The 16,142-nt window shown below is 46.5% G+C and overlaps 1 protein-coding gene across 2 annotated transcripts in view; it reads left to right on the top strand.

Annotated features, from left to right (window-relative positions):
* The window catches only part of LOC138480740 (phosphatidylinositol 3,4,5-trisphosphate 5-phosphatase 2-like), a 767,550-nt gene extending 751,881 nt beyond the window's left edge, over positions 1-15,669 (top strand). For both annotated transcript variants that reach the window (XM_069612470.1, XM_069612471.1), the window contains 2 exons: positions 828-949; positions 12,905-15,669. In XM_069612470.1, the coding sequence (XP_069468571.1) occupies positions 828-949; positions 12,905-12,998 (216 nt within the window). In that variant the 3' untranslated portion in view covers positions 12,999-15,669. The remainder of the gene's footprint in view (positions 1-827; positions 950-12,904) is intronic.
* The last annotated feature ends 473 nt before the right edge of the window (positions 15,670-16,142 follow it).

Raw genomic sequence — 16,142 nt, forward strand, 5'->3', positions numbered from 1 at the left:
TACCCAGGACATCGCCCTCCAGGCTCTTCGGAGGCGTGGGTTCGAACCCACTGCGGCCAAATAGAACTTTGGGCGCTTTGAAACACAAGTTACTTGATGTAGAAGTGCCTCAGAAATACACATTAAATAAATAAATATTTACATTCATTACTATTTGTATTATTACCCAATCGAAATTGGCGGTCACTTTATCGACCTCGGAAGGCTGAGGCGACCTTGACTGCCTGACCCTGGTCGCTGCTGTGGTTGCTTGCTGGCCATGCTTTGCGGGCACTGCGGGCAAATGCACGGTACCCAGGGCTTGGTTGGGTCGTATGCACTCCATGCCCCGGCTGACATTGAACACAGGACGCTAGGTGTAGTCGGTGGAACGGGTGTGGGGTCCATCCTCTCTGTGTCACATTCCTCGGTGTGCCCACATCTGTAATGTAACATTCTGTCATTACAAAACATAACATATTCCTGAAAGAACTCCAGTTAATGGAATGGTTACTCGCCCATAACCTGTGCTAATCAAAATCTTTTACACTCCCAAAAACAGTTAGTTGAAGAGACCTTATGATTCGGATACAAAACCTGAAACCCACCAAAAGTTATGATTAACTTCACAACCATAACTGGCTCATGCACTGTTTGTGACCTCTGGAAGTTGTGTGAGGTCTTTGAGTACCATAGGGTATTGTCTAAGCACTGCTAATTTCCCTTACTGTAGGTATGAACATACATGTTCATTAACACATGCACCTGGCCTACAGCCATGTGCCCATAGATACATAAACACACACATGAGCATACACTGATGACCTGATTCTCTTGTGCTTTCACAGCTGTCTGGTGACTACGTGAACACTACGCCTGGCACCGTTGGCCAGTGGCTGAGGCGCTACGGGCTGGAACAGTACGAGGAGGCGCTACATCTTAAAGGCTGGGACCAGCTAGAGTTTTTCAGGTAATTCATTTTCTGCCCTTGCCCACTTCTCACTCTTTTAAAGGTACTATCTAGTGATGGGCTAAAGGTATACATGTTGAGGGTATTGTTTTCCAACGTTATAATACTGTGGGGCCATTCGGGGGCTCGTGGTGTCAGTAGGCCAGAAGTGCTTAGGACGATTTACTTTGGGCCTCATTACGACCCAGGCGGTATGTTACCGCCTGGGCCGTGACTTTACCACCATGGCGTAAACTACGTTTACGCCATGGTGGTTGGCGGACTTACCGCCCCATTCCGACCTTGGCGGGGCGGTAAGTCCCCAATCCCCATTTACCCTTCCCCATTCCCATTTTTGCCCCATAGGGCATAATGGGAGTGGGGAAGGCGTTAATTACGCCACCGTAAATTACGGTGGCGTAATTAACTCCATGGTCCCTTAGCGCCATGGATTTTAACACCTGCTAAAAGCAGGTGTTAAAAGCGCCATGGCGCTAAGGGACCTCGTACTCAGGCGGTAAGGGTCGGCGCTGTTTACGGCGCCGTAAACCCCTTACCGCCTGGGTCGTAATGAGGCCCTTTGTATTTTTATTTTGTTGGATATTTGTAAATCGTCTGTACAACAAAGGGTGTTTCAAGGCGCCACAAGAAAAAAATGGGGGTGGGGAACAAGGGAGATAGATACAATAACGGTCCTACTAGGCCTTGTGTCATTTGGATCGTGCATGTGCAGAACAAGAAGTGGGGGGGGTCTGAACGATCAGCGAAGTGCTAAGGTGGGAGGGTAAAAGTGTGAGGTGCTAAGGGGAGCCAGAGGCCAAGTGCCAGGGATAGCAGGGGTGAGGGTCCACATGCTAAGTGCGAAGAAGGGGGAAGGACTGGGAGGGTGTGGCCTGGAGCCCTGTAGTACTCGGAGGGAACCAGGCAGTCAGTCACTACCACAGAAAGAAGGTGTTAGCAGGGCAGGAGGAGAGGGGAGAAGGAGGAGAAAAGTAGGGTCTTGAAGAGCTTCCGGAACTTAATGAGATCCGACTCAAGCCTGAGAAAGCCAGCGGGAAGACTATTCCAGACGAAGGCTCGGGCGGAGGAGAGAGGTCTACCCCCACTCTCTGCTTAGAGGAGCAACTGATCTGCAGAGAGTTGGAGCTAGAAGACCGAAGGGCTCTAGCAGGAAGGTATTTAGGGAGCGAGAGTTGGATATAGCGGGGTCCCAGGCCCCAGAAAGCCTTGTGGATGATGCAGAGGGTCTTGATCTTGATCGTAGCAGCAACCGGGAGCCAATGAAGAGAGATTAGGGCTGGAGAGATGCGGTCCCTGGGCTTGAGACCAAGAATAAATGATAAGTGTCACAGTCCGCTTCTGGATAAGTGAAGGGGGCAAAGGGAGGATAAGAACAGATGTAGAGTTGGAGTCAAGATTTGAGAGCAAGTCTTCACAGGTGTTCAGTAGAGCCAAGTGCCAGGGATAGCAGGGGTGAGGGTCCACATGCTAAGTGCGAAGAAGGGGGAAGGACTGGGAGGGTGTGGCCTGGAGCCCTGTAGTACTCGGAGGGAACCAGGCAGTCAGTCACTACCACAGAAAGAAGGTGTTAGCAGGGCAGGAGGAGAGGGGAGAAGGAGGAGAAAAGTAGGGTCTTGAAGAGCTTCCGGAACTTAATGAGATCCGACTCAAGCCTGAGAAAGCCAGCGGGAAGACTATTCCAGACGAAGGCTCGGGCGGAGGAGAGAGGTCTACCCCCACTCTCTGCTTAGAGAAGCAACTGATCTGCAGAGAGTTGGAGCTAGAAGACCGAAGGGCTCTATCAGGAAGGTATTTAGGGAGAGAGAGTTGGATTTAGCGGGGTCCCAGGCCCCAGAAAGCCTGGTGGATGAGGCAGAGGGTCTTGATCTTGATCGTAGCAGCAACCAGGAGCCAATGAAGAGAGATTAGGGCTGGAGAGATGCGGTCCCTGGGCTTGAGACCAAGAATAAATGATAAGTCTCACAGTCCGCTTCTGGATAAGTGAAGGGGGCAAAGGGAGGATAAGAACAGATGTAGAGTTGGAGTCAAGATTTGAGAGCAAGTCTTCACAGGTGTTCAGTAGAGCAGCTTCCGTGCCTTTGGCTTCTCTGATGCCAGACTGGTGGTCACGGAGATAGGGCAGGGTGCTCCCGAATACACCAGAGCTCATCTCAATATGCCAGCCTGTCATTTTCCACATTACTATTCGAGTCAATTTGGCAATCCTCCCAATTGAAGCCCACTTGACTGGGGACAGGATAGTTATAGCAGACAGAAGGTATGTCGAGATGTAGTGCTAATACATTATGGGACTCATCACTAGTTGGGTGGAGCAGTAAAATGCGGCAGTAACGCTATTACCACTGCATTTACCACTCAACCCAATCTTGAGTTGGGTGGAGTTGGGTGGAAAATCAGAATTTTACCTCCAGCTTTTTGCTGGAGGTAATAATCCCCATTTTCGGCCAATTTTCAGCACTATTAACGTGGCGCTCATTGCGCCAGCGCTAATAGCACCAAGAAACCCCCCATCGGTTCCAATGTGAATTGGGAATTCCCTCCCCACTACAACTCGGGATCTGGTCAAATTGCGCCAGACCGAGTTGCGGTAATGCTATTAGCGTTGTGCGGTATCCAGGAGCAATTAACGCCTGGACACCACCCAACCCCTGATGAGGCCCTATGGCTGATGTAAGGAATGGGTGTTTGCCAGAGCAGCTCTCAAACTTAATGGCTGCAGGCTCAGCTCTCGAGCTTAAAGGATGCAGGCTCAGCTCTCGAGCTTAATGGCTGCAAGCTCAGCTCTCGAGCTTAATGGCTGCGGGCTCAGCTCTCGAGCTTAATGGCTGCAAGCTCAGCTCTCGAGCTTAATGGCTGCAGGCTCAGCTCTCGAGCTTAATGGCTGCAAACTCTGCTCTCAAGCTTAAGAACTGTCTACAAACATGTTTAACCTGCTTGTCTCCATACGCAGCGCACATGCTTAATGTCTGTCTGCAATTGCAGCACACGTGACTAATGGTTGCCTTCAAGCATATCTCAGAGAAATGAATGTATGTCAGTTTCCTATTCCCGCTTAACATCGCTGTGCATGTGCAACACATGTGATTAATGTGTGTCTGCAAGCACACCTTAATGGTGTGAGCTGTAGGGTCTGTATGCAGCTGAATGTCAATGGGCACGCGCAGCTCCTGTGCTTGATGACTGTAAGTTTGGCTCTCAGGTTTAACGACTGTAAAAATGCTTTTCAAATGCTTGACTGTGTTTGCAAAACACATGCTTAATATCTGTCTGCTAGCATAACTTACACGTATGTAAGTATGACGTTTCTCGTCAACTAGGAGATGTAGCTCTGTTTGGTTCTCCAAGAGCGGAAGAAAGAAGTTCCCACAATAGACCCCGCTTTGGCTGCTGATAAATCATGCTATCGAGTCTCTGTAGTTAGAGATCATAGAGTGGGGTCTATGGGTGCCCACCACGTAGCACAAATTATAAGTAAATCAAAGAATAAGATAAACAAAGACAAGAACGACATTAATCAATATTTGTGTATTGTTTCACAGACAGTAATCACAGTTACTTATTAATTGTTACACTGACATAAAAACAACAATTCTAAATCAGGAGCAAGCAGTTATCTCACACCTGGTACAAGTAAAGCGATAGTCACGTGTGTGATACTCAATGGCGGCTCCAATAGCCTCAGGAAGCCTCAAGAAGTCCCATATTTGGACAGTGAAACAAATTCTTATGGAAAGAACAGTTTAGAGATTGTTAGGTAAGAAAGAAAACATATGACGTTTCTTGTACATGCGTAATGTCTGTGTTCTTGCATAGCTCACAGGTAGACATGTATGTAGGCTGCTTGTGCATGCTTAATGTAGATCTGCAAGTACCACACGCATGCTTAAGGACTGTCTGTAAAGGGTCTCACGTGCTTGACAGCATTTTCAGAACAAATGTTTAATGTCTGTCTGAAAGCATATCTCACACTTGTGGATGTATGTAGATTTTGAAACCATGCTCCATGTCTTCCTGCAAGTGCAGCTCACATGCTTAATAGCTGTCTGCTAGCATTCCTTGCACATATGTAAGTATGGCGTTTCCTGTACATCCATAATGTCTGTCTGCAAGCATAGCTCACAGGTATACATTCATATAGATTCATATGCACTCTTGATGTGCAGTTCACATGCATAATAATGTAGGTGTGACGTTTCTTGTACATGCATAATGTTTATCTGGGGGACAAAGCTCACATGTGTAAGCTTCTCGTGCATGCCCCATGTCTATCCACAAAAGCGCGCTCATGCTTAATGATATGATATGACATTAGTAACAGGCCTATACACAAGTGTTTCAAGGCGCGACGAGGCAAGGAAGGGGGACAGAGGGAGGACAGAGACAGCGATCTTACTAGGCCAGTGAGATTGAGATCGCGCAAGTGCAGGGGAGATGGAGGGGAAAAGTACCAGGGTAAAGGGAAGGGGCAGTGCTGTACATGGGAGCAAACAATAGCAAGAGGTGCGGCCAGCAGGTGGCAGGTGCAAGGGTAAGTGCAGACAGCAGGTGTGCAAAAGTGCAGGTAGGGAGACTGCAGGGTTACACATACAGACCCAATTGCAAGGGTTTGCCGGGAGGCAGTGCGGGTGAGCAACTGGGCGTGTAGGGACATGGGCCCGAAATCAGAGGGAAGCCAGGTGACCAGTGCAGTAACAGACAGGAAATTAGTGGGAGAGGAAGAGGAAGGTCTTGAGGTGCTTCCGGAACAGCAGGTGGTTCTCCTCGAGATTCAGAGAGGCAGGGAAGCTGTTCCAGAGGGAGGCGCCAGCTGAAGAAAGAGATCTACCACCAACTTGTTGCTTGGAGAAGCGACTGACCTGGAGGGAGTTGGAGGAGCGAAGAGCTCGAGTAGGAAGGTATTTAAAGAGAGAGTTGGAAGTATTGAGTACCCTAGCACCAGAAGGCCTTGTGGACAATACAGAGGGTCTTGAACTTAATCCTTGCAGCCACTGGGAGACAGTGCAGAGATTTCAGTGCTGTAGAGATATGATCCCTGGGCTTGAGGCCAAGGACAAGTCTTGCAGTCCTGTTCTGGATGAGTTGCAGAGGGCGGAAAGTAGAAGCAGGCAGATTTAGAAAGAGGCTGTTGCAGTAATCCAGCCTAGAGAGAACCAGAGCTTGGGAGACAGTGAGCTTCTGGGGAAAGGAGAGGAAAGGAAGAATACCTCTGAGGAGGTGCAGTTGGTAGTTTGACTTCTTAGAGATGTCATCAATGTCGGAAAAAAAGCAGAGTGTGAAGTTGAAGATGACCCCGAGGTTCTTAGCCTCATAGGTGGGAGCAGGAAGAGGGGCAAGGGAGGCCGGCCAGAGAGTGACAGGAAAGGAGCGTGCAGGTGTGCAGATGAGGAGAATCTCTGTCTTACTGGCATTAGGGCAGAGATCGTTGGTGGCACACCACTCCTGGGTAGCAGACAGACAGTCAGAGATGAGAGAAAGAGAAGAGGTGGCAGAGGGGAGCCTGAAAACAAGCTGAGTGTCATCCGCATAGCACTGAAAAGTGGAGCAGAGAGCGGCAATGCAGTGGGTTAGAGGTGGTTGAACAGCCAGGGAGAGAGGTTAGACCCCTGGGGAACACCACAGTAGAGAGTGAGAGGAAAGGAAGGACCCAGGTTTGACCTGGGAGGGTCGATCGGAGAGTAATGAGGTCAGCACGGTCATGGCCTTTGATACCTGGGTTATCACAGAGACGACTGAGCAGGATGGCATGGTTGACCATGTCAAAGGCAGAAGAGATATCAAGTAAGATGAGGACAGAGGGGAGATTAGAGTCAAGGTTAGAGAGCAGGTCTTCACGGATGTTCAGGAGAGCGGTTTCCGTGCTACTGGCTGCTCTGAAACCAGACTGATGGTCATAGAGACAACCAATGACTGCAAGTTCACGTCTTCTGGCTAAGGACTGTTTGCACATGCAAGAAGCATAGTTCACAGATAGGAATTTATGATACGTTTCGTATGCATCCTTAAGGTCTTTCTGAACCGCAGCTCACATGTTTAATTTGTCCAAGCATACCTTGCATGTATTGTAGGCAGGCATGTTTCTTGTATATCCATAATGTATGTGTTCTCGCTTAGCTCACATGTGTACATGTATATAGGCTTCTTGTGCACAGTTAATATCAATCTGCAAGTGCAGCTCTCACGCTTGATGACTCAATTCTCCTGAGGTCAATTGTGAAAAGGTCAATTAGTATACAACCGGTTGATGACTTGGCTACGATCGCAGATCAGGATGGTATTGGGGCCTTGATCCTCTTAGATCATTGACCATGCCATCCTAATTCAGAGACTTTCATCGGCGTGTGTCTCCGGCCAGGTCCTTGACTGGTTTCTTTCCTTTCTCCTGGATCAATCTCAATATCTTTTCCCCTCTCCCTTTACCTCACCCTCCCTTCCCTCACTTGTGGTGTACCCCAGGGCTCTGCTCTCTCTCCCCTCCTCTTTAATGTATATATCCAGTCTCTCAACAAACTCATCCACTCTTTTGGTTTTCTCTATTATTCTTATGCTGATGACACCCAGACCCTGATGCGGCTTGATTTGGCTCTGCTTTCTACGGCTGAGCATTGTCGCTCTTGCCTCTCCGCAATTCAAGCCTGGAAGGGTCACAAATGGCTCCGACTTAATGGCGATAAGACAGAGGCTCTTATTGTTGGTGCCCCTCCCGACACCTCGTCATGGTCTTCTACTGTTTGGCCTGCCAAGCTTGGCCCTCTACCTGTACAGTGGTTAAAGATCTGGGGGTGTAGCTGTCAGCTTCTCTTTCCATGCTGGCTCAGGTGAGCACAGTCTGCCAAACCGTTCAAACCGTTCATGCAGATTTTGCAGAACGTGCTTCCCTTACTCTGTCCCCTACTGCTTTCCTTTTTGATATCTGGCTCTTTAGATTACTGTAATTCTCTTATCTTGCCCAACCTGACTCTCTTCATCACCATCATTCAAATTATGCAGCTAGACTGGCAACTGGGAACTCTCGCGTTGCCTCTGCCTCTACTATTCTCAACTCCTTCATTGGCTTTCGGTACCTAAACGTGTCAAATTTAAGGCACTCTGCATTGTTTGTGAAGGATTCCAATCGGGCGTCACACACTGTTCTAAGACCTTTGCCCTGAGCCTTAGAGGTAGCGCGCAATGAGAATGCTTTTTCTTTATTTACTACGAATTCAAATTGAGCCGATACCCAACCCATCTCACACCCCCTTTCACAAATACCCCGGGTCACAATGGACCATTAACCAGGCCGATGGGTGCTAACACAGTATTTATTTATTTTAAATTCAGAGACAATCAGACAATTTTTATATTTGGAAGTAATCACCAATGGGGTGATAATAACAAGAACATATCCAAAGCACAAATGAATAGGAGCACTTTTTCAATTAGGAAAGATAGCACCCGAGTTAAGGTTTCCCCCTGCAATGTTCCCTCAGCCCACAACGAATCGAATCCTGAGTGGATAGAAAGAAGCAGCAAGGAGTCAGGAATATGAGGCAAAAACGGATTTCAAAACCCTTTGTAATTACATAAAATTACCCTGGGATTTTGACAAATGATTAAATGTGTGGTTAAATTATGTGGTATATATGTTATATCACAGTATCAGGGATGTACTATCACTAGCAACTATAAAGCAATGTATCACAAAAGGCAAACAGTTCAAAAGCAACTTGAAAGTGAGAACCCCACTGCAGTCAGAATCCCATTCGTAAAAGTTGCCTTTTCGCCTTTTTTCTTTCTTTTTTTTTTATTGATATAGCTGATAAAATCAACTTTATAATATAATTCATTCATTAAAACAAAATATTTGAAATTCATAATATCATGTCACACAATACACTTAAGAAATAATTAATGTGCGATCAAAAATACAGTGAAAGTAGACAACGATACAATTCAAGATAATAAAATCCACCTTAACAAATAAATAAGGGATAAAAAAGAAAACAATAATATTCAGAAATAGACATATAGGATTAACTACAAATCTCCTAAGACATATTGGGCCTCATTACGACCTCGGCGGTAGCCATGCCGCTAATCTCGGCATGGCTGCAGCCGAAAACGCGTCTGGGTCCTCAGAATGAGGAAATTACCGGGCCATTCTGAGTTCGGAAGGCCCAGTCATTCCTCCCTCCAAGGTCCCGGACCCGGTCCTTCCCCATTCCCATTTCAGCCACCATAGGGCTGAATGGGAATGGGAGAAGGAGCAAACAATGGGCCATTACAAGTTGGCCCGTTGTTGCTTCCTCTTCCCCTCGCGGGACCCGGTAAGCATGCCTGGTTTGACCAGGCGTTGCTTCCTGGGTCCGGCGAGGGGACCTATTAATGAGGCGGTACGGGGTAAATGGCGCCGGCACCTTTTACGGCGCCGTTTACCCCGTACCGCCAGGGTCGTAATGTGGCCCATTGGCATTTACCTCATGTAGTTTTAGATCATATAGAAGAGCTAGGGCCCTGAGTCGTACAGTTGTAGAATATCCTGAATAAATCATTTTCCTCAAGGGTTCTGAGTGCGGACTCCATACAACTCCACTATTGACTCGAAGTGGCTCCTACGTTGCTTGACCAGTGCACACATTCAGTTAAAAGATGTTTTAGATTTTCAACAACATCCATTTGCTGACAAAAGCGACAATACTTCACCGCATCTTTCAGAATGTTACGCCATGCCAGAATCTATCTGGTAGGCCAAAGATTCAGCCTCAAACGCATAAAGTCATGTATGTGAGTTACTGACGGTGCTTTCATCAAGTATGTTTCCGGAATACTGTGTTTTTTCCTTGGAAATAGCAGTGCATCAAAATCACAATATTTAGAACAATCAGCACTATTGCCTTCCCAATCAAACGCAAACAGTCTAGTTTTAACCTGTGTCGGGTTTCGGAGAAGAGTGGTTAGTGAGACATCTACCCATGCCAAAGCCTGAACCATTTGAGGTCACCGTTTATTTCAGTTTTAAATGTCAAAAGGTTGTTTTTTTTAAACGGGTGAAATACACAGAATCAGAATGCGTTTTTTAGGCTGGGGAATATATGCACATCGCAGGGACAATATAGAAGTGAAAGAGTGACTCTAGCTAAAGAATTGCATGAGATTTTCAAGGTGAAAGAAATTCGATTTTGGCGAAATAAAGCAGTTAAAAAGAGAAAATCGGTTTGGAAAGAAAGGCAAGTTTTACTCAAACTAGACTACCAAGACTATATTGTTAAAGAAAGACACGGTACACTCCAAGGTTGATTTGCACCGTAAACCTTTTCACCCCGCGTTCACCTCTACGTGGGAATGAATTTGATTATTCAAAATATGACTAAGGACTTATGATCTATGCAAGAAAGAAATGGATAGAAAAGTGGCGCTAATCGCTCAGAAAATCAAAGACAGGATGCAAAGAAAATTCGAACAGTCTTAAACAAGTTACCAAGGTATGAATAGGATTACTTAGAAAATAGGACAAAGACAAAGGGTCAAGATGAGATAGGCTATGTGTTGCTATGGGATGGGGAAATACACACAATCCGCTCTTGAGTTAGGGATTTGGGACAGTCAACCAGGTTCTGGACTCAAAAACTCTGGCCACAACATGGCGGGCGCACCTCACAACAAACAGCTAGGCAAGTGTGGTCACTGGATGGCAAGGGTACAGCGGGCATGCAGGTAGTGGACAAAAAACCTGTCTGGTCACAGGATACTTCTCAAAGGATACCACAGCTTTTCCCCTTTGTTATTGGGATTTTAGTGGGGTTTCTGGATGAACGGCCTTGCTGGGATAGGGTCAGCTATGCTTTGGCCTGGCTGTAGGGTCTGGAATCTTGCAAAGGTGGATCTGGAATGTCTGGATATGCAGACACTGGAATTTCAGGAGAGAGTGTCCTGTCCCTGTGAGCTCCCACCCCTTTTATGAAGCGGGTGACATCACCGGGTATATTGTTGTGCAGAAATAAGCTAGACCCACCCCCAAGAATCAGAAAGGTCAGCCTAAGTTAATCGCCTCCTCAAGGAGGAGACTCAGTTTAGGGATTGTGTTTTATGAGGCAAAAATGAGGTATGAGGTATGTAAGTATTGAATTTCAAAGTGGCATCTTTACACTTTCCTCAGAATATCCAATTCTCTGCCATTTCTGTCCACAATATGCCAGCGAAGGCTACCACGTCTTGTTTAAAAGCCCCAAAATTGCATCTAGATTGTGAAACTTTCGCATTTCTGCGTGGTCCAACTGAGGAGATAAAAGTCTCAAAGTTTTATTAATAAACTAGTCTTTTGAGCCAAAATAAGAGACCTTTGTCCTCCAACTGGGACCATTTTCTACTTCAGGCTACCACCAAATGTCAGCTTAGCCCAGGGCTGCCCTGGAGCGTCCCCACTTTGAGTGAGCAGTGGGTGTCACTTTCAAAAGTCACACGTAGGTGTCACAGATTTATTGTCTCAAGCTGAAGCCCAGACAGAAGTCTGACGAGCGTGTGATATTTCTTTCTCTTGGTCCATTCCAAGTTTTCAAGGCAGCAATTAACATTTATGTGTCCCAGAACTCCCTTGTGGCTCCTGTTGGGGCAAGCCCCCAGCCCCCAACTATCCCTTGAGCCATAGTAGAACCCTGTTTGGCTAATTTTCCAGTATAGCCAATGCCTTTATTTCTTTATTTTATTTTATTTTGTTCTGGATCAGCAGCAAGCCTGTTGAAATAACACATCCCCTATATGTTTCCCAGCAAACCCCCCCCCTTTACATTGCTGGGCCAAGTCAGGCCCTTCTTTCAACATTACACTTTTAAAACAGGCATATTTCCTTATTTGCAAAAGCACATTTTAACATATGTTGAATGCAGCTGGACGCCCCTTTCAAATTCGGTTTTCTCTCCCATCTGGATTTCAAACATTGTTTGTAGCCCTAGCCAGTTTCTCTTACACCACAGTCTGTACAGGGCAAAGGTCCCTTGAAATTGACATATGTACAGAGAGCCAGGGTTTCCTTTTTGCAGGGTCTATTTTTGACACTTTGTAGCCAAAAGTCAAGCGCTTTTCCGTACGGCTGAAAGTAAAGTTTCTGGTGACTTCCCAGACCATGCCTGACACAGCCTGCCATTCTGTGACAGTGCCCTCTTTTGCTGGCACAATCTGAATGTGGATGGGCACAGCTAGATCTCCCGGGATCCCAACTGTGTAAGGTTGAACAGATGAGGAAGAGCATCAGGGCGCCATCATTATAAAGGCCAAATATTTCCTTTTTCAATGGGGAATGTGGATCAAGCAGCAATGCAGTGCTGCGTCTCAATTCTCTTCTTGGTACATGTAAGCAACACACTGGCAGGCATTTTCAGTGTGCCCCCTTGTTCCATCCTGCCCAATAGGTGGTTGGAAAGACAGTGCAGCCACCATTTTGTAGCTGAAAACACAGTTGTGATGCAGGGCAATGGTGTTTTAAGGAGCCAGCACAGCCATTCTGCTCTTAACTGCTGAAGTGCAGCTTGGTGATGTGGGGAAGTACTGCTGAGTGGGTAAATGTATCCCATATGTACATCGCGCTTTGTAAGAAAAATGGCCCTGAATACCTGCAGATTAAATTAACTTGCCATATTCTCCCTCGCCCTCTGTTCCGCCGCTGCGCTGCACATTTCTATTCCCCGGTTCAAGTGCTCCCACATGGGACGTAGCTCCTTTTCTGTTTCCGCAGCACATCTGTCATTCCCGCGCACAGTATAAACGTTCTTGTTTTCTGACTACATTTCTCTTGGACTTTCTTTGCTTATACTGTCAGCCCTGCCTATGGTGCTATGATGCCTGCAAAGCTGGTGTAGGTTTATGATTTAAAAGTGGTCCTTACATTTTCTTTTTTTTTAAATGAGAAGTTAGATAAATTAAGGTAGTAGGATATATATTTTCCTTGTCATTCTGATGCATGTTCCCTTTACCTTTTTCTTTTAGGGGCGTGGTTGAGCAGGACCTGGTGGAGGCGGGAGTGCTGAACCCCACCCATCGAAAGTTAATTTTGGTGAACCTCAAAGAGACCTGGCAGTGAGGAAGTGCCCCCGGAACCTTGAATCAAGCCTAAATAATTCAAATGTACATTGGAGGGCTATATATGAGCCCTTAGAACTATGGGCAGGAAGGAAGGGGTGGCAGGCGGATGGGAATACGCGAGAAGGAAATGAGGAGTAGAGATCAGGGGAGCAAAGAAGAATCCAACCGGGGCGAGAACACAGCAAGAGAGAATAGAGCAGGGAAGGTGTGTTCGGTGGAGTTTGGAGAAGAAGCAAGGATGAGAGAAAACAGCAGGGGTTGGCAATCTGAGGAGAAAAGAAGGTGGCAAGGGGGGTGGCAATCTCATGGGGGCGATGGTAATGCAGAAGTTCACTTGGGGCTGAGCGATCTGAATATGGGTGAAGGCTCCGGGGGATGAGAGATCTCAGGCAGAAAGAACACTGCAGGGGGCAACAGATCCCAAGAGTAAAGAAGAGAAGCGTACGAAGATGAAAAAGGTAGCAGTGGAAGGGATCTGAGGAGGAGAAAAGAAGGCATTAGATGAGAAGCCTTAGGATGAATGAAGGTACCACGGAATAGGGGAGCAAAAGAAGGCCGATATGAGGATGAAGAAAGGTAGCCGTGGAAGAGATCTGAGGAGGAGAAAAGAAGGCATTGGATGAGAAGACCTAGGATGAATAAAGGTACCAGGGAATAGAGGAGCGAAAGAAGGCCGATATGAGGATGAAGAAAGGTAGCCGTGGAAGAGATCTGAGGAGGAGAAAAGAAGGCATTGGATGAGAAGACCTAGAATGAATGAAGGTACCAGGGAATAGGGGAACGAAAGAAGGCTGATATGAGGATGAAGAAAGGTAGCCATGGGTGGGATCTCAATGGAGGAGTGAGGAACAGAGGAGAGAGTCTTGTAGGGGAGATCTCCCGAACAAATCTTGGGTAGTCACTGAAATTCTAGATGGCAGCATAAGTCAGGGATTTCCCCTTTTAATCCTTGCTTCTCCACTTGACCAAATTGGTGCCACCCTTGGGAAAGGTTTGTGCGTTAACATGATTTATGTGCCAAGTTATACAGAGTCCCCACTTTCTCCATTATGAAGTACAGAGTCCCCACTTCCTCCATTATGAAGTATGGAGTCCCCACTTTCTCCATTAGAAGTACGGAGTCCCCACATTCTCCATTATGAAGTACAGAGTCCCCACTTTCTCCATTATGAAGTACGGAGTCCCCACTTTCTCCATTATGAAGTACTGAGTCCCCACTTTCTCCATTATGAAGTACAGAGTCCCCACTTTCTCCATTATGAAGTACTGAGTCCCCACTTTCTCCATTAGGAAGTACGGAGTCCCCACTTCCTTCATTATGAAGTACGGAGTCCCCACTTCCTCCATTATGAAGTACGGAGTCCCCACTTCCTCCATTAGGAAGTACAGAGTCCCCACTTTCTCCATTAGGAAGTACAGAGTCCCAACTTTCTCCATTACGAAGTAAGGAGTCCCCACTTTCTCCATTATGAAGTACGGAGTCCCCACTTTCTCCATTAGGAAGTACAGAGTCCCCAATTTCTCCATTATGAAGTACGGAGTCCCCAAATTCTCCATTATGAAGTACTGAGTCCCCACTTTCTTCATTAGGAAGTACGGAGTCCCACTTCCTTCATTATGAAGTACGGAGTCCCCACTTCCTCCATTATGAATTACAGAGTCCCCACTTCCTCCATGATGAAGTACGGAGTCCCCACTTTCTCCATTATGAAGTACGGAGTCCCCACTTCCTCCATTATGAAGTATGGAGTCCCCACTTTCTCCATTATGAAGTACGGAGTCCCCACATTCTCCATTATGAATTACAGAGTCCCCACTTTCTCCATTATGAATTACAGAGTCCCCACTTCCTCCATTACGAAGTAAGGAGTCCCCACTTTCTCCATTATGAAGTACGGAGTCTCCACTTTCTCCATTATGAATTACAGAGACCCCACGGTCTCCATTATGAAGTATGGAGTCCCCACTTTCTCCATTATGAAGTATGGAGACCCCAACCCCATTTTCTCCATTATGAAGTATGGCGTCCCCACTTTTTCCATTATGAAGTATGGAGACCCCAACCCCACTTTCTCCATTATGAAGTACCATATAAAACCTAGATGTTCCATTTTACAAGTTGGAACAGAGAAGGAAGTAGCAGAGTGGGAGATTTACGAGTAGGAGAATGATGTAGGGGAACAGAAAAGAGAGATATCAGAGGATGAAAGTAGAGCAGGGACTGCAATATCAAGAAAGTAGAGTTTGGATAGTGATCAGAAGCTCTGTTCTTGAAGTTCCACAAAAGGCGTGTGAGTGTCGACGGGTCTACCCTGGAGGGGCACAACTCTGCAGATGGGGATAATAAAAGGCAGTGTTCCTTGTCATTGTTGATGTTTACTGGTTAGCTTCTTGATCGTCGCCAGGTTGTTGTACCGATAAGCTGTTGCTCGTATGTCTGGGCTACTACTACATGTGCAATTGGAACCGAGGTGTATTATCCCCACTGAAAGAGGACTTCCACAGGCACTCCCTGCAGCACTGGATGCTGCCCCGTGCATCTCACTTTAGGACAGGCTGAAGAGCACCTAACCTGGTCAGATAGTTAATAGCTGTTGTGTTCTAGGGTATATTTCATTTAATTGTGAATGTATGTTATTGAATAAATAATCCCGCATGTGTATGTGTAACAGTGCTATGATCTCTGGGGTTGGTAAAAGCATTCTTGAGTATCAGCTGGTGAACAGACACAGGTTCTTCTCTGCTCAGACTCTCATCCAATCAATGAAGGTGATCAATTCATGGGTAATCCATTGTAGAGAGACTGACGATAGTGAGGGATATGGAATTGGAATAGGGCCAGATCTCAATAAGCCTGCCAGACAGCCTAGAAGATTCACTTGCAGGTTATAGGCCTCCCACCCAGTTGGTGTTGCCTAGGCCCCTTCTCTAGAACCTCACCTCCCCAACTCCTCTGATCATTCTGCAAGGATGCTTCTGAGGGCTGCACGGTGGCCCTCTCTCATGAAATTCTCAAAGTCTCTGGACCTTGCTTGCAGATGTCTACCTTATGAGACCACCTCCATGCCTCCTCTTCTTAGTTTTCATCTACTTTTCAACATAAATACCTTGTACAATAAGCAAAATGTGACTCCAAATAGCT

Source organism: Ambystoma mexicanum, chromosome 5p, assembly GCF_040938575.1.
Source record: "Ambystoma mexicanum isolate Mex_15411 chromosome 5p, UKY_AmexF1_1, whole genome shotgun sequence".
Classification (NCBI taxonomy): Eukaryota; Metazoa; Chordata; class Amphibia; order Caudata; family Ambystomatidae; genus Ambystoma; species Ambystoma mexicanum.